Raw genomic sequence first — 18411 nt, 5'->3', positions numbered from 1 at the left:
TCCAAACCAGCCGTTTCCTTCTTGGGTTATCGCATTTCCAGCTCGGGGATGATGATGGAGTGTGACCGCGTTAACGCCGTGCGTAATTGGCCGACTCCGACCACGGTAAAGGAGGTGCAGCGGTTTTTAGGGTTTGCCCATTACTACCGGAGGTTTATCCGGGGTTTTGGCCAAGTAGCGGCACCCATTACCTCACTGCTGAAGGGGGGGCCGGTGCGTTTGCGGTGGTCAGCAGAGGCTGATGGAGCCTTCAACCAGTTGAAGGCACTGTTCACTGGGGCTCCCGTGTTGGCGCATCCGGACCCTTCGTTAGCATTCATAGTGGAGGTGGATGCGTCCGAGGCTGGGGTTGGAGCCGTGCTGTCTCAGCGCTCGGGCACGCCACCGAAGCTCCGTCCCTGCGCTTTCTTTTCGAAGAAGCTGGGTCCGGCAGAGCGGAACTATGATGTGGGGGACCGGGAGTTACTAGCTATGGTAAAGGCCCTGAAGGTGTGGAGACACTGGCTAGAGGGGGCTAAACACCCTTTTCTCATCTGGACTGATCACCGTAATCTGGAGTATATTCGAGCAGCGAGGAGACTGAATCCGCGTCAGGCTAGGTGGGCCATGTTCTTTACACGTTTTAGATTTACGATCTCTTACAGACCAGGTTCCCTCAACACTAAGGCCGACGCGCTGTCCCGTCTCTATGACACCGAGGACCGGTCTATCGAACCCACTCCCATCCTCCCAGCTTCTCGGCTGGTGGCCCCAGTGGTATGGGAGGTGGACGCGGACATCGAGCGGGCGTTGAGGGTTGAACCTGCGCCTGCACAGTGTCCGACTGGTAGAAGTTACGTACCGCTTGGTGTCCGTGATAAGTTGATTCGGTGGGCTCACACACTACCGTCTGCGGGTCATCCGGGGATCGATAGGACAGTGCGGGGTCTTAGAGGGAAATACTGGTGGCCCACCTTAGCTAGGGATGTGAGGCTCTATGTATCTTCCTGTTCGGTATGCGCCCAGAGTAAGGCTCCTAGGCACCTTCCTAGAGGGAAGTTACAGCCCCTCCCGGTTCCACAACGGCCATGGTCCCATCTCTCGGTAGATTTCCTTACTGATCTTCCCCCAACTCAGGGGAACACTACCGTTTTGGTCGTTGTGGATCGGTTCTCTAAGTCCTGCCGTCTCCTCCCATTGCCTGGTCTCCCTACGGCCCTACAGACTGCAGAGGCTCTTTTTACCCACGTCTTCCGGCACTATGGGGTCCCAGAGGATATCGTCTCCGATCGGGGTCCCCAGTTCACATCTCGGGTTTGGAAGGCGTTTATGGAGCGTCTGGGGATCTCGGTCAGCCTTACCTCTGGATATCACCCCGAAAGTAATGGGCAGGTGGAGAGAGTAAACCAGGAAGTGGGCAGGTTTCTGAGGTCGTATTGCCAGGACCGGCCAGGAGAATGGGCGAGGTACGTCCCGTGGGCAGAGTTAGCCCAGAATTCTCTTCGGCATTCGTCCACGAATATGTCGCCATTCGAATGTGTACTGGGCTACCAGCCGGTCCTGGCTCCATGGCATCAGAGTCAGACCGAGGCTCCTGCGGTGGAGGAGTGGGTACAGCGCTCTAGAGAGACCTGGCGGGCAGTCCAGGATTCTCTCAGGCAGGCCAGTGAACGGCAGAAGAGAGACGCTGACCGCCACCGCAGTGAGGCCCCGGTGTTCGCACCAGGGGACAGGGTCTGGCTCTCGACCCGAAACCTGCCCCTCCGCCTGCCCTGCCGGAAGCTGGGGCCGCAGTGTGTGGGGCCATTTAAAGTCCTGAGGAGGATAAACGAGGTGTGTTATAGATTGCAGCTTCCCTCTTATTATCGTATTAACCCCTCGTTTCATGTGTCTCTCCTCAGGCCGGTGGTAGCTGGTCCTCTACAAGACGGTGAGGTACCGGAGGTCCCTCCACCCCCTCTGGACATCGAGGGGTCCCCGGCGTACACAGTACGAGCTATTCTGGACTCGAGACGCCGGGTGAGGGGCCTGCAGTACCTCGTGGACTGGGAGGGGTACGGTCCGGAGGAGAGGTGCTGGGTACCGGGGAGGGACATTTTAGATCCTTCCCTCTTGAGGGATTTCCATCGCCTCCACCCGGATCGCCCTGCGCCTCGTCCTCCGGGTCGTCCTCGAGGCCGGGGTCGGCGCGCTGCAGGGGCCGCGCGTCAGGGGGGGGGTACTGTCACGAACCTCGCCGAGGAGGGTGCTTCTTCCTGTTCGGGCGGTGCTCGGCGGTCGTCGTCGCCGGCCTATTAGCTGCCATCGATTCCCTTTCCGTTTGTTTTGGGTTATTGGTTAATTGGGTACACCTGTTTTGTATTAGGATTTGTTTGTAGGGTATTTAGGGGCACTAGGCCCGCTGGGTATTTGTGCGGGCTTGTTTTTGTTACTCTGTGTTTTGATGGTGTGATTTTTTCCTGTATTTATTCTCCGGACTGTTTAGTCCTGTTGTTTTTGACTGGCAACTCATTTTACACCCTGTGTGTTGGCGTGACTGTTTTTGTTGCGCTGGGGAATAAATGTGAAGAAACGACTGAACCCTGCTCTCTGCGCCTGATTCCAACCACCACACCTAGTAGATCGTAACATAAGTCACTACGTTTTCAAATAAAAACAGTCGAGGGTTGGCATTACCAATGGAGTCAGTGTCCTGGAGGGTCTTGAAGAGACGACGCGAGAGGTCGATCACAGAGTTGATGTTGCCAAAGAGACCGTCATAGTCAATGTTCTGCACCTTTAGTTTAGAGCAGAAAGAGGTACAGAAATATTTACTGAACTTTTTAATATTTTTTTTTACATAGACACATGAATCAACAACTCTGCAAGATGTATTTGTTTTTATATGTTGTCTCTGGGCAGTTGGGTAAACATTTTAGAATGACAAAATAGTGTGTGCGTAGGTGCGTGTGTATATATATATATATATATAAGTTAGATGTGCAATACATAAGCTCTGTAAAGCTTATAATGTCTATAATAGTGGCATATGTCTTCTTCATTTGGGTGTAATATTTATTGTTATGAAGCTGACCATTAAAATCCATAAAGAATGATAGAGTTGTATGTTGTATCTGTCAATGTTGTATCTGTCCCATTATGGCGACTGTGAACGCACAGGCAGCGCCATTGAGGCATGTCCATTTTGAAGTAGTCAATTGTCTTCTTCTACTAGTTCTATTAGTGTGTGTACCTGTTTGCGTTGGAGTGGTTGGATAATCTCCTTGACACACATCTGCAGGTCCTTGATGTAGTCCTTCTCTGTCTGCAGCAGCTCTTCTATGACCTTTGACCTTTTCTCCAGCATCCTCTGCTCGGGGTCCTCGATAGCCACCACTGCAGAGACCGGGGCTGACTCCAGGCACTTGGGCTGGGTCGACAGGAGGGTCATCTCTGAGAGAAAAAAAGCGAGAAAATAAAGAGGGGGGGAAAGAGAGAAAGAGATTTCATAGTTAGTGGATGGAATTGAACGTGAAAGTTAACATGTCAACAAGCATACTTGCCGTGAACGTTAGGCACCTGAGGAGCAGTGGAGAAAAATACAATTAATTCCACTCTTCTGATTAGGCATTTATACTACCTGGTTATAAACAACTTTGGAACGAGACCCATTATCTTTAGACATGTCAGGCTAGACTTTCATCTAGATCTCTGGTGTCAATGGCTGGTCTCTGTGGTGCATGGGAACGGACGGAGAGCCCGTTTCACGCACTGCTGAGCCTTCTGAATGGGCTATGGACTGGAGTGGACTCAGCTCTTTGTCAATGGCACAATAGACTATGACAGCAGCTAGTGAGATATAGGCCTCAGTGGGACAGCGGAGAGACGAGGGATGGGAAGGAGGACAGTTTTGGGAACGGAGAGGAGAAAAGAGGACTGTGGGGATAGAGGGAGAAAGAAAGTCAGGAATTAACAGGTGGGAAAGGAAGGGATGTGGGAATGGAAACTATCGAGAGGACATAAAGAGTGCGTGGAAGCATAGATAGAGAGATGAAAGTGAAGAACATAAGGAAGAGGAGGGACATGGATAAAGGAAAGAGGGAGATGGAGGAAGAAAGGCATTAATAATACATCTGGGAATATGGAAAGCATAAACAAAGATATACAATCAAGCAAAAAGGAGAGAGTGGAATATGGATGGGACAGAGGGAAACTGGGAATTTAGGAGTGGGGGGAGCATGGACAGAGGATAAAGGACCAGGGTTGATACCAAAAGTAGAATATATTATCAGATTAGGGTCATTGGGTGTGTGTGTGTGTGTCTATTAAAATATAATTACAGTCATTATCAAACAACACATTTCACTGCACCCCTCCAGTATATGTGACTATAAAACTTGTTTTTTTCTTTACTAGGAGGGGGTCTCAGGTGTAGACATAATGTCAATCTGTGTCACTACACCACAGCAAATGTGTAATGTTGCTGAATCATTAGAAGAGTGTTGTTTATAAATTAGCAAAGCTACCAAACCCTGTACAGGCCTAAGGCTCGACAGAGATGCACTAACTCCTTCCCGTTTTTGTTCAGTATTTGGTCAGGACTGTTTCTATTATTAATAATAGGGCAATGAGGGTGTCCAAATATGAAGTGGTTACCAGGGTTGGGTAGGTTACTTTCTAAATGTAATCCATTACAGTTACTAGTTAACGGTCCAGAATTGTAGTCAGTAATGTAACTTTTGGATGGCCCAAACTCAGTAACGTAATCTGATTACATTCAGTTGCTTTTAGATTACTTTCCCCTTAAGAGGCTTTAGAAGACAAAAATGTATGTTACCAATTGAACGCCATCTATTGCAGGATTAATCCATGTTAAAGTTGATATAATTGGCCATGTATGGATGTTAAATTGTACTTTATGGGTTTTTCACTGGCTGTCCACTGGTTTCAAAAACAATGATTGATAGGCAGCTTAAACGTCTTGAATTCAACCATTATTTGGTTCAAATACACATTTAGATTTGTGAACAGACATCCACAACAACCACAATCCGTAAGGAGCAAATAGCTAAATGAGAGAGCAGCAGTGTGATTCACATCAATATGCTGTGTAGATATCAATAATATGCGATATCCGTATCACCGTAGAGGACACCACTGCTGTCATCCTCACCTCCAAGCTTTTATTCAAGTTGGATAATCTTTGGTTGCTGACAGCAGTCGCACCATTGGAAGACATAGCTTGGACTGTAGCCTACAAAAGCCTATTCCTGCTCTTTTCCCGCCATCCATCAAACACATTTGGTGTGTCATCATAGTGGTCAACCACGCTGAGGTAGGGCTGGGCGATATGAAAATATACATTGTGTGACGATAGAAAAACGTCTATCGTTTCATATTATGCTCTATCGTTTATTTTGTTGTGTTGCAAATCACTCTTCACGACAATATTTTTTGTTAATTGGATGACGCTTTGCGTCCACACGTGACGTGTGGAAGGAAATTTGAAATCACAAACAAACATGGAGGAGAGTGAACGTGACACAGAGACACGGAGCTCGTACCTAAAAGAGGGGCTATTTCGGTCGCATGGACGTGGTTTTGGGTATGAGAAGTCTGACACGGACCAGAAAACCGTCCTCTGCAAAGACATGGCTCCAATTTACACAGTCGAGAAACGGTGGTTTCGTGAGTTGGTGCGAACACTCAACCCAAGGTACCAAACGCAAATTGAAATGTGACACGTATTAAAACTTCTTATGGCTGGGGGCAGTATGGAGTAGCTTGGATGAATAAGGTGCCCAGAGGTGCCCAGAGTAAACTGCCTGATCCTCAGTCCCAGTTGCAAATATATGCATATTATTAGTATATTTGGATAGAAAACACTCTGAAGTTTCTAAAACTGTTGATGTCTGTGAGTATAACAGAACTCATATGGCAGGCAAAAACCTGAGAAAAAAATCCAACCAGGGAGTGGGAAACTTGATGTTGGTAGATTTTCAACTCAGCCCCTATTGAGGACACAGTGGGATATTGGTCATGTTGCACTTCCTAAGGCTTCCAATAGATGTCAACCGTCTTTAGAAACTTGTTTGAGGCTTCTACTGTCAAGGGGGGCTGAATGAGAGGGGAATGAGTCAGAGGTCTGCCAGCAGCCACGAGCTGGTCACGTGCATTCACATGAGAGGTAGCTCCCGTTCCATTGCTTTTCTGAAGACAAAGGAATTCTCCGGTTGGAACATTATTGAAGATTTATGTTCAAAACATCCTAAAGATTGATTCTATACTTCGTTTGACATGTTTCTACGGACTGTAACGGAACATTTTGACTTTTCGTCTCCTCCTAGTGAACGCGCTTCGTGAGTTTTGATTTGTTTACCAAACGCGCTAACAAAAGGAGCTATTTGGACATAAATTATGGACATTATCGAACAAATCAAACATTTATGGACATTATCGAACAAATCAAACATTTATTGTGGAATTGGGATTCCTGGGAGTGCATTCTGATGAAGATCATCAAAGGTAAGTGAATATTTATAATGTTATTTCTGACTTCTGTTGACTGCACAATATGGCGGATATCTTTTTGGCTTGTTGGGTCTCTGAGCGCCGTACTCAGATTATTGCATGGTTTGCTTTTTCAGTAAAGCTTTTTTGAAATCTGACACAACGGTTGCATTAAGGAGAAGTTTATCTATGTTTCCATGTATAACACTTGCATTTTCATCAACATTTATGAGTATTACTGTAAATTGATGTGGCTCTCTGCAAAATCACCAGATGTTTTTGGAACTACTGAACATAACGTGCCAATGTATACCGAGATTTTTAAAAATAAATATGAACTTTATCGAACAGAACAAACATGTATTGTGTAACATGAAGTTCTAGGAGTGTCATCTGATGAAGATCATCAAAGGTTAGTGATCTCTCTATTTCTGATTTTTGTGACTACACTCTTTGGCTGGAAAAATGGCTGTGTTTTTCTGTGACTTGGCTCTGAACTAACATAATCGTTTGTGGTGCTTTCACTGTAAAGCCTATTTGAAATCGGACACTGTGGTGGGTGGGATTAACAACAAGATTACCTTTAAAATTGTATAAGATACTTGTATGTTTGAGGAATTTTAATTATGATATTTCTGTTGTTTTGAATTTGGCGCCCTGCACTTTCACTGGCTGTTGTCATATCGATCCCGTTAACGGGATGTCAGCCTTAAGAAGTTTTAATGCCAAAATAACATGCAAAACAGGCAAGCCCCCAAAAGTATATATATATATTTTAGGCCTATACTTATTTTGTTTGCAACTATAGTTTAAGTGTTTTCTTTTTACATTTCCGATTTTATACATTAATATTTTGTTACTTAATTGACAATTTGCACAAAGGTTCTAAATAAAATGAGAAATAATCAAATACGAGTAAGTACATTTTTATATACACTGCTCAAAAAAATAAAGGGAACACTAAAATAACACATCCTAGATCTGAATGAATGAAATATTCTTATTAAATACTTTTTTATTTACATAGTTGAATGTGCTGACAACAAAATCACACAAAAATTATCAATGGAAATCAAATTTATCAACCCATGGAGGTCTGGATTTGGAGTCACACTCAAAATTAAAGTGGAAAACCACACTACAGGCTGATCCAACTTTGATGTAATGTCCTTAAAACAAGTCAAAATGAGGCTCAGTATGTGTGGCCTCCACGTGCCTGTATGACCTCCCTACAATGCCTGGGCATGCTCCTGATGATGTGGCGGATGGTCTCCTGAGGGATCTCCTCCCAGACCTGGACTAAAGCATCCGCCAACTCCTGGACAGTCTGTAGTGCAATATGGCGTTGGTGGATGGAGCGAGACATGATGTCCCAGATGTGCTCAATTGGATTCAGGTCTGGGGGAACGGGCGGGCCAGTCCATAGCATCAATGCCTTCCTCTTGCAGGAACTGCTGACACACTCCAGTCACATGAGGTCTAGCATTGTCTTGCATTAGGAGGAACCCAGGGCCAACCGCACCAGCATATGGTCTCACAAGGGGTCTGAGGATCTCATCTCGGTACCTAATGGCAGTCAGGCTACCTCTGGCGAGCACATCGAGGGCTGTGCGGCCCCCCAAAGAAATGCCACCCCACACCATGACTGACCCACCACCAAACTGGTCATGCTGGAGGATGTTGCAGGCAGCAGAACGTTCTCCATGGCGTCTCCAGACTCTTGTCACATGTGCTCAGTGTGAACCTGCTTTCATCTGTGAAGAGCACAGGGCACCAGTGGTGAATTTGCTAATCTTGGTGTTCTCTGGTAAAATGCCAAACGTCCTGCACGGTGTTGGGCTGTAAGCACAACCCCCACCTGTGGACGTCGGGCCCTCATACCACCCTCATGGAGTCTGTTTCTGACCGTTTGAGCAGACACATACACATTTGTGGCCTGCTGGAGGTCATTTTGCAGGGCTCTGGCAGTGCTCCTCCTGCTCCTCCTTGCACAAAGGCGGAGGTAGCGGTCCTGCTGCTGGGTTGTTGCCCTCCTACGGCCTCCGCCATGACTCCTGATGTACTGGCCTGTCTCCTGGTAGCGCCTCCATGCTCTGGACACTACGCTGACAGACACAGCAAACCTTCTTGCCACAGCTCGCATTGATGTTCCATCCTGGATGAGCTGCACTACCTGAGCCACTTGTGTGGGTTGTAGACTCCGTCTCATGCTACCACTAGAGTGAAAGCACCGCCAGCGTTCAAAAGTGACCAAAACAGCAGCCAGGAAGCATAGGAACTGAGAAGTGGTCTGTGGTCACCACCTGCAGAACCACTCCTTTATAGGGGGTGTCTTGCTAATTGCCTATAATTTCCACCTGTTGTCTATTCCATTTGCACAACAGCATGTGAAATGTATTGTCAATCAGTGTTGCTTCCTAAGTGGACACTTTGATTTCACAGAAATGTGATTGACTTGGAGTTACATTGTGTTGTTTAAGTGTTCCCTTCATTTTTTGAGCAGTGTATATATATATAGTATTCATACATATCCTCTCTATTGTATATATATTGTTTTGGTTTACTATTTAATAGTAAAGACATCAAAACTATGAAATAACACATATGGAATCATGTAGTAACCAAAAAAAGTGCTAAAAACAATCTAAATATATTTCATATTCTAGATTCTTCAAAGTAGCCACCCTTTGCCTTGATGACAGCTTTGCACCCTCTTGGCATTCACTCAACCAGCTAGTCACCTGGAATGTTTTTCCAACAGTCTTGGAGGCGGTTGGAACCAAAAATCTCAAATTTGGACTCCAGACCAAAGGACAGATTTCCACCTGTATAATGTCCATTGCTCAAGTTTTTTAGGCCCAAGCAAGTCTCATCTTCTTATTGGTGTCCTTCAATAGAGGTCTATTTTCAGCAATTCGACCATGAAGGCCTGATTCACGCAGTCTTCTCTGAACATGTCTCTGTTACTTGAACTCTGTGAAGCATTTATTTGGGCTGCAATTTCTGAGGCTGGTAACTCTAATGAACTTATCCTCTGCAGCAAAGGTAACTCTGGGTCTTCCTTTCCTGTGGCGGTCTTCATGAGAGCCAGTTTCATCATAGTGCTTGATGGTTTTTGCAACTGCACTTGAAGAAACTTTCAAAGTTCTTAATATTTTATGTATAGACTGACCACGTCTTAAAGTAATGAAGGACTGTCATTTCTCTTTGCTTATTTGAGCTGTTCTTGACATAATATTGACTTGGTCTTTTACAAAATAGGGCTATCTTCTGTATACCACCCCTAACTTGTCACAACACAACTGATTGGTTTAAACGCATTAAGAAGGAAATAAATTCAACCAATTAACAAGGCACACCTGTCTAGATTGAGAAACAGACGCCTCACAAGTCCTCAACTGGCAGCTTCATTAAATAGTACCCACAAAACACCAATCTCAACAGTGAAGAGACAACTCTGGGATGCTGGCCTTCTAGGCAGAGTTCCTCTGTCCAGTGTCTGTGTTCTTTTGCACATCTTAATATTTTATTTTTATGTGCCAGTCTGAGATATGGCTTTTTCTTTGCAACTCTGCCTAGAAGGCCAGCATCCCGGGGTTGCCTCCTTACTGTTGATGTTGAGACTGGTGTTTTGCGGGTACTATTTAATGAAGCTGCCAGTTGAGGACTTGTGAGGCGTCTGTTTCTCAAACTAAACACAAATGTACTTGTCCTCTTGCTGAGTTGTGCACCGGGGCCTCACACTCCTCTTTCTATTCTGGTTGGCCAGGTTTGCGCTGTTCTGTGAAGGAAGTAGTACACAACGTTGTACAAGATCTTCAGTTTCTTGGCAATTTCTCGCATGGAATAGCCTTCATATTTCAGAACAAGAATAGACTGATGAGTTTTAGAAGAAAGTCTTTGTTTCTGGCCATTTTTAGCCTGTAATCGAACCCACAAATGCTGATGCTCCAGATACTCAACTAGTGTAAAGAAGGACAGTTTTATTGCTTCTTTAAATCAGCACAACAGTTTTCAGCTGTGCTAACATAATTGCAAAAGGGTTTTCTAATGATCAATTAGCCTTTTAAAATTATAAACTTGGATTAGCTAACACAACGTGCCATTGGAGCACAGGAGTGATGGTTGCTGATAATGGGCCTCTGTACGCCTATGTAGATATTCCATAAAAATCTGCTGTTTCCAGCTACAATATTCATTTACAACATTAACAATGTCTACATTGTATTTCTGATCAATTTGATGTTATTTTAATGGACAAAAAAATGGCTTTTCTTTCAAAAACAAGGACAGCTCTAAGTGACCTCAAATTTTGAACGGTAGCGCACATACACAGACATCATTACATATTGATAATTATTTATTTAATTGCACCTTTACTTAACCAGGTAGGCTAGTTGAGAACAAGTTCTCATTTACAACTGCGACCTGGCCAAGATAAAGCAAAGCAGTTCGACAGGTACAACAACACAGTTACACATGGAGTAAAACAAACATACAGTCAATAATACAGTAGAACAAGTATGTGTGTGTAAATGAGGTAGGATAAGGGAGTTAAGGCAATAAATAGGCCATGGTGGCGAAGTAATTACAATATAGCAATTAAACACTGGAGTGATAGATCTGCAGAAGATGAATGGGCAAATAGAGATACTGGGGTGCAAAGGAGCAAGATAAATAAATAAATACAGTATGGGGATGAGGTAGTTGGATGGGCTATTAACAGATGGGCTATGTACAAGTTCAGTGATCTGTGAGCTGCTCTGACAGCTGGTGCTTGAAGTGAGGGAGATATGAGTCTCCAGCTTCAGTGATTTTTGCAGTTTGTTCCAGTCAATGGCAGCAGAGAACTGGAAGGAAAGGCGGCCAAAGGAGGAATTGGCTTTGGGGGTGACCAGTGAGATATACCTGCTGGAGCGTGTGCTATGGGTGGGTGCTGCTATGGTGGCCAGTGAGCTGAGATAAGGCAGGGCTTTACCTAGCAGAGACTTGTAGATGACCTGGAGCCAGTGGGTTTGGCGACGAGTATACAGCGAGGGCCAGCCAACGAGAGCGTACAGGTCGCAGTGGTGGGTAGTGTATGGGGCTTTGGTGACAAAACGGATGGCACTGTGATAAACTGCATCCAGATTGTTGAGTAGAGTGTCGGAGGCTATTTTGTAAATTACATCACCAAAGTCGAGCATCGGTAGGATGTTCAGTTTTACGAGGGTATGTTTGGCAGCATGAGTGAAGAATGCTTTGTTTTGCGAAATAGGAAGCTGATTCTAGATTTCATTTTGGATTGGAGATGCTTAATGTGAGTCTGGAAGGAGAGTTTACAGTCTAACCAGACACCTAGGTATTTGTAGTTGTCCACATATTCTAAGTCAGAACCGTCCAGAGTAGTGATGCTGGACGGGCGAGCAGGTGCGGGCAGTGATTGGTTGAATATCATGCATTTAGTTTTACTTGCATTTAAGAGCAGTTGGAGGCCACGGAATGAGAGTTGTATGGCATTGAAGCTCATCTGGAGGTTAGTTAACACAGTGTCCAAAGAAGGGCCATAAGTATACAGAATGGTGTCGTCTGCGTAGAGGTGGATCAGAGAATCACCAGCAGCAAGATCGACGTCATTGATGGACAGAGAAGAGAGTAGACTGTGGCACCCCTGTGGCACTCCTGTGGCACCCCCATAGAGACTGCCAGATGTCCGGAAAACAGGCCCTCCGATTTGACACACTGAACTCTATCTAAGAAGTAGTTGGTGAACCAGGTGAGGCAGTCATTTGAGAAACCAAGGTTGTTGAGTCTGCCGATAAGAATGCGGTGATTGAGAGTCGAAAGCCTTGGCCAGGTCGATGAAGATGGCTGCACAGTATTGTCTTTTATTGATGGCGGTTATGATATCATTTAGGACCTTGAGTGTGGCTGAGCAGCCATGACCAGCTCGGAAACCAGATTGCATAGCGGAGAAGGTACGGTGGTACTCGAAATGGTCGGTGATCTGTTTGTCAACTTGGCTTTCGAAGACTTTAGAAAGGCAGGGTAGGATGGATATCAGTCTTGAGGCTTCTACTGTCAAGGGGGGCAGTCTTGAGCAGTTTGGGTCTAGAGTGTCACCCCCTTTGAAGAGGGGGATGATCGCGGCAGCTTTCCAATCTTTGGGGATCTCGGACGATACAAAAGAGAGGTTGAACAGGCTAATAACAGAGGTTGCAACAATTTCGGCAGATCATTTTAGAAAGAGAGGGTCCATATTGTCTATCCCGGCTGATTTGTAGGGGTCCAGATTTTGCAGCTCTTTCAGAAGATCAGCAATCTGGATTTGGGTGAAGGATAAATGGGAGAGGCTTGGGCGAGATGCTGTGGGGGGGGGGGGTCCGGCGTCTCCGTGTCGCCGTCTCCGTGTCGCTGTCTCGGTCTTTCTGCCTCTTTTTCTCTCGGTCTCTCTCGCTATCTGTCTCATGGGTCTAGTTGAGCTCCCAGTGCATCTGGTGTTGCTCCTGGTAAGGGTATGTGCTTTCATCTGTGTCTGACAATACTGGCTCACTGAGTCAGTGGCTAAGATAGTCGGGTAAGGACAACAGAAAGTCAGGTGCAAGGGCTGTGGTTCTTCTGGCTGCTTATCCTAGGATGCAAGAGGTGGCAGGGAGGCTCAGGTAACCTGCCAGGCTCAGGTAACCTGCCAGGCAATACAAAAAATTTAAAATATAAACCCATGTCATGACAGTCCTGTGAGGATCAGAATGGGTCAGATCAGACTGGTGTGGGATGACAGTAACCAGGTCTCTATCTCTCTCCCACAGAGGGTGGAGGGGGCTTCTGGATGGTCAACAGTTTACACCCTGTTGTAAATTACAGGAGAAGGAGACTTTCTTTCCTCTTCCAGTACTTAACCCAATGAATGTTCTTTGTTAACAGACTTTTTCCTGACGAAAATGTTCAAAAATGTGAATAGTGGAACAATATTTTTAACAATGTGGGGAAAGGTCAGTGGGGAGCTATAGAACACTAATGTCATATGGGTTTTCATTTTGTGATGTTGTTAAAAAAATTGTAAAGATGAAATACTGGAACTTGTAACTTTATCTGTCAAGCTTCCATCCAATACGCTGTGCTTGTTAAGATATTAATAATTTTAGGAGTCATAACAGATACTGTGCAAAGGATATGACTGCAAGTTAAGTAACCATGCCCCGAGTGAGGACAGAGAGCGTGTTAGACTGACGGAACCGTCCCCTTTTGCCTAAAGGGCTTGGGAGAGAAATCAATCTTCAGACCAGAACATTGCCAGGTTGCAGCTGTGCGTGTAAAGTGGTCGGAATCCTGAACCCTGAACAATCGACACGAGGTGTAGGCGAGAAGCTCATTTCCCATACAGTCACTGGTACGGCTAATTAGCTGTCCTAAGTCAGATAAAGAAAAGTGAATCTAAGAGGGACCATCCTACGACTCTTCAAACCATCCCATCCTACTACGAGTCTCAAATCACCATATTCTCCAACCACCATCACCAATGGGAACCATCGACATGGCTGGCTATCTTCCAGAGTGAACAACAATAGAAGAGACTTGTCCGGACCCTTTCGGACAATCAGAGCCTTATAAGCGTGCAGCTGAAAGGCCAACCCACATCCTTCCTAAGATGGCTTGGTTCCGACAGAGATAAACGGCATTCACACATAATACATTCATCATTTCATAATGGGCGTCGGTTCGTGTGCAAAGTATATTATTAATGTGAGAATAGTTGTCAAATGTATCCATGACAAGTGTCTCTTTCTCTCTCCTCCCCCCCTTTCTGTTGTAACAAGTCATCATATTGTGTTAATACGATGGAAACAGGTCCCTAGCGGAATAAGTTTCTAGTCAATAATCTATACCGTGTGTGTGTTAATCCTGTGTTATTATTAAGTTAGCTAGTAAATAAATAAACCATTTTGTGTAGTACTGAATTATGAGTAAGGCTGGGGTTTTTGCAGATGCATGAGGTTACGACTGTTCAAAACTATGATATGACAAGAGGTTATGATTAATATGTTTGCTGTTTTATGGATGTTATAGGTAAAGACCTTATAGAGTTTAATTCAAGAGATGGTAACTCTTTAACGTGATGCCCCAAATTCCTAATGAGTTAATTGTTACATGATTCATTTAAAATTAGGTAACAATTAAACATAGTTAGTGGATTAAATAAATAACAGTCATCAAATTAATGAAAGTCACAACACCCAATATACACAGATGTTCCCACTTCCAGCTCAAAACAATTCAATCATTGTCAGGAGCTCTTTGAGAAACTTACAAGAAAGTGCATTCAATCAAAGTAGTTGAGACAACAACATATTGTGAGCAAGTAAAAGTCCTCAAACTAGCTGCTATCTGCAGAATCCGTGCTAAAAAAGGAAAAATGGAAAGGGACTGCGAAACAAACAAAGGAGGGTGACAGGGCAGGGAATAAACTTTGACATCCCATTAATATTATTGCCTTGTAGCCCAGTTTGATTTAGATACTTTGCTTACATGCTCAGGTCTTGTAGTTTTATGTACACTCAACGTGAACTGCGCTGAGGTATCACTAGTCACTTTAAATAATGTCTACATATCCTACATTACTCCTCTCATATGTATATACTGTAGTCTATACCATCTACTGCATCATACCTATGCCACACGGCTATGGCTCATCCATATATTTATATGTACATATTCTCATTCATCCCTTTAGATTTACGTGTATAAGGTAGTTGTTGTGAATTTGTTAGATTACTTTTTAGATATTACTGCACTGTCGGAACTAGAAGCATTTCGCTATCTGCTAACCATGTGTATGTGACCAATACAATTTGATTGAATTTGAATTCGGTTTGTCAACACCTCTTACGAAAACAAGTAGTGAAGACATCAATCTCTCTTCTACTTTGTACCATAAGAGATTGACATGCATGTCATTAATGTTCGCTCTCTGTGTACTTTTAAGGGCCAGCTGTGCTGTCCTGTTCTGAGCCAACTGCAATTTTCCTAAGTCCCTCTGTGGCACCTGACCACACGACTGAACAGTAGTCCAGGTGCGACAAAACCAGGGCCTGTAGGACCTGCCTTGTTGATAGTGTGGTTAAGAAGGCAGAGCAGCGCTTTATTATAGACAGACTTCTCCACAAGTGTTAGACGCGTAAATGTGTGTCTTCAGGTCTCAGGCAAGTTAACTTAATAAGCTAGTTCTCTGAACCACATGAAAGCCTGGGTTGCAGGACAAACTTGAGATGAGAGGTAGAGCACAAATATCCTCTATGTAAACTGGATGGGAAATCCTCTATGTAAACTGGATGGGAAATCCTCTATGTGAACTGGATGGGAAATCCTCTATGTGAACTGGATGGGAAATCCTCTATGTGAACTGGATGGGAAATCCTCTATGTGAACTGGATGGGAAATCCTCTATGTGAACTGGATGGGAAATCCTCTATGTGAACTGGATGGGAAATCCTCTATGTGAACTGGATGGGAAATCCTCTATGTGAACTGGATGGGAAATCCTCTATGTAAACTGGATGGGAAATCCTCTATGTAAACTGGATGGGAAATCCTCTATGTGACCTGGATGGGAAATCCTCTATGTGAACTGGATGGGAAATGTTAAGACACATTTTTAACACCAGTGAAAGTTATGCTTTTGGATCAAACAGTCCTTTGCCAAGGATGGGGCATTCAACTTGGATATGTTTCGATACAGCGCATATTTATCTTAAAAAATTACTTTGTTTCTTAAAAGTTCAGAGAACAGGTACTGCTACCATTGTGAAGGCCAACATTAACATTGATATCTCAACTGAGAATTTAAGTGAATGAAAGAGGGAAAGAGACAGAGAGAGAGACCCACCTGTAGCCAAGCACCTTTGCTCCACCCTGCCCCACGCCCACACACTCCCACAAACAGGTTCAAGTCAGCCCAGTCATTCCTAGGCAGCCTATTCTCCAAAGTACAGTCCCACTTGTAGTTTCCCTGTCTTGATCTAGCCTCATGGAAGGGTTTCTCTATTTGTCTCAGTGCACAGGCTCTATTCTGTTCCCACATCACCATGAGAATGAATGGAAACCCTCCATGATTAGACACAACCCAGTGCACGCAGACACCCCGGGGGACAGTAAAGACTTGAACTGGACTTTGTCTGGACTGGATTATTCATGGCCATGAAGAAAAACTGTGTGAGTGTTTCTGAATACCAAAAAGACCCTTAGAACATACTCCCAAGCCAATCCTGTAGAACTTTCATTACAATGCTTAATAATTCATTATACACATATCCAATCTATATATTATACATCTATCCAATCTATATATATATATATATATATATATTATACATCTATTCAATCTATATATATATATATATATATATATATATATATATATATATTATACATCTATTCAATCTATATATATATATATATATATATATATATATATATATATATATATATATATATATACAGTGCCTTGCGAAAGTATTCGGCCCCCTTGAACTTTGCGACCTTTTGCCACATTTCAGGCTTCAAACATAAAGATATAAAACTGTATTTTTTTTGTGAAGAATCAACAACAAGTGGGACATAATCATGAAGTGGAACAACATTTATTGGATATTTCAAACTTTTTTAACAAATCAAAAACAGAAAAATTGGGCGTGCAAAATTATTCAGCCCCCTTAAGTTAATACTTTGTAGCGCCACCTTTTGCTGCGATTACAGCTGTAAGTCGCTTGGGGTATGTCTCTATCAGTTTTGCACATCGAGAGACCAACATTTTTTCCCATTCCTCCTTGCAAAACAGCTCGAGCTCAGTGAGGTTGGATGGAGAGCATTTGTGAACAACAGTTTTCAGTTCTTTCCACAGATTCTCGATTGGATTCAGGTCTGGACTTTGACTTGGCCATTCTAACACCTGGATATGTTTATTTTTGAACCATTCCATTGTAGATTTTGCTTTATGTTTTGGATCATTGTCTTGTTGGAAGACAAATCTCCGTCCCAGTCTCAGGTCTTTTGCAGACTCCATCAGGTTTTCTTCCAGAATGGTCCTGTATTTGGCTCCATCAATCTTCCCATCAATTTTAACCATCTTCCCTGTCCCTGCTGAAGGAAAGCAGGCCCAAACCGTGATGCTGCCACCACCATGTTTGACAGTGGGGATGGTGTGTTCAGCTGTGTTGCTTTTACGCTAAACATAACGTTTTGCATTGTTGCCAAAAAGTTCAATTTTGGTTTCATCTGACCAGAGCACCTTCTTCCACATGTTTGGTGTGTCTCCCAGGTGGCTTGTGGCAAACTTTAAACAACACTTTTTATGGATATCTTTAAGAAATGGCTTTCTTCTTGCCACTCTTCCATAAAGGCCAGATTTGTGCAATATACGACTGATTGTTCTCCTATGGACAGAGTCTCAGCTGTAGATCTCTGCAGTTCATCCAGAGTGATCATGGGCCGCTTGGCTGCATCTCTGATCAGTCTTCTCCCCCTTGAACTATGCGACCTTTTGCCACATTTCAGGCTTCAAACATAAAGATATAAAACTGTATTTTTTTGTGAAGAATCAACAACAAGCGGGACACAATCATGAAGTGAACCGACATTTATTGGATATTTCAAACTTTTTTAACAAATCAAAAACTGAAAAATTGGGCGTGCAAAATTATTCAGCCCCTTTACTTTCAGTGCAGCAAACTCTCTCCAGAAGTTCAGTGAGGATCTCTGAATGATCCAATGTTGACCTAAATGACTAATGATGATAAATACAATCCACCTGTGTGTAATCAAGTCTCCGTATAAATGCACCTGCACTGTGATAGTCTCAGAGGTCCGTTAAAAGCGCAGAAAGCATCATGAAGAACAAGGAACACACCAGGCAGGTCCGAGATACTGTTGTGAAGAAGTTTAAAGCCGGATTTGGATACAAAAATATTT

General features: G+C 43.9%; 1 protein-coding gene across 3 annotated transcripts in view; it reads right to left on the bottom strand.

Annotated features, from left to right (window-relative positions):
- The window catches only part of LOC110498819 (dynamin binding protein), a 124711-nt gene that overhangs the window by 24495 nt on the left and 81805 nt on the right, over positions 1 to 18411 (bottom strand). For all 3 annotated transcript variants that reach the window (XM_036955607.1, XM_021575455.2, XM_021575456.2), the window contains 2 exons: positions 3212 to 3411; positions 2656 to 2755 (listed from right to left, as the gene is read on the bottom strand). In XM_036955607.1, the coding sequence (XP_036811502.1) occupies positions 2656 to 2755; positions 3212 to 3411 (300 nt within the window). The remainder of the gene's footprint in view (positions 1 to 2655; positions 2756 to 3211; positions 3412 to 18411) is intronic.

The sequence above is a fragment of the Oncorhynchus mykiss genome, chromosome 20, assembly GCF_013265735.2.
Source record: "Oncorhynchus mykiss isolate Arlee chromosome 20, USDA_OmykA_1.1, whole genome shotgun sequence".
In the NCBI taxonomy this organism is placed as follows: domain Eukaryota; kingdom Metazoa; phylum Chordata; class Actinopteri; order Salmoniformes; family Salmonidae; genus Oncorhynchus; species Oncorhynchus mykiss.
Note: the sequence above shows the minus strand (reverse complement) of the source record. Positions and strands in the feature narration are given on the sequence as shown.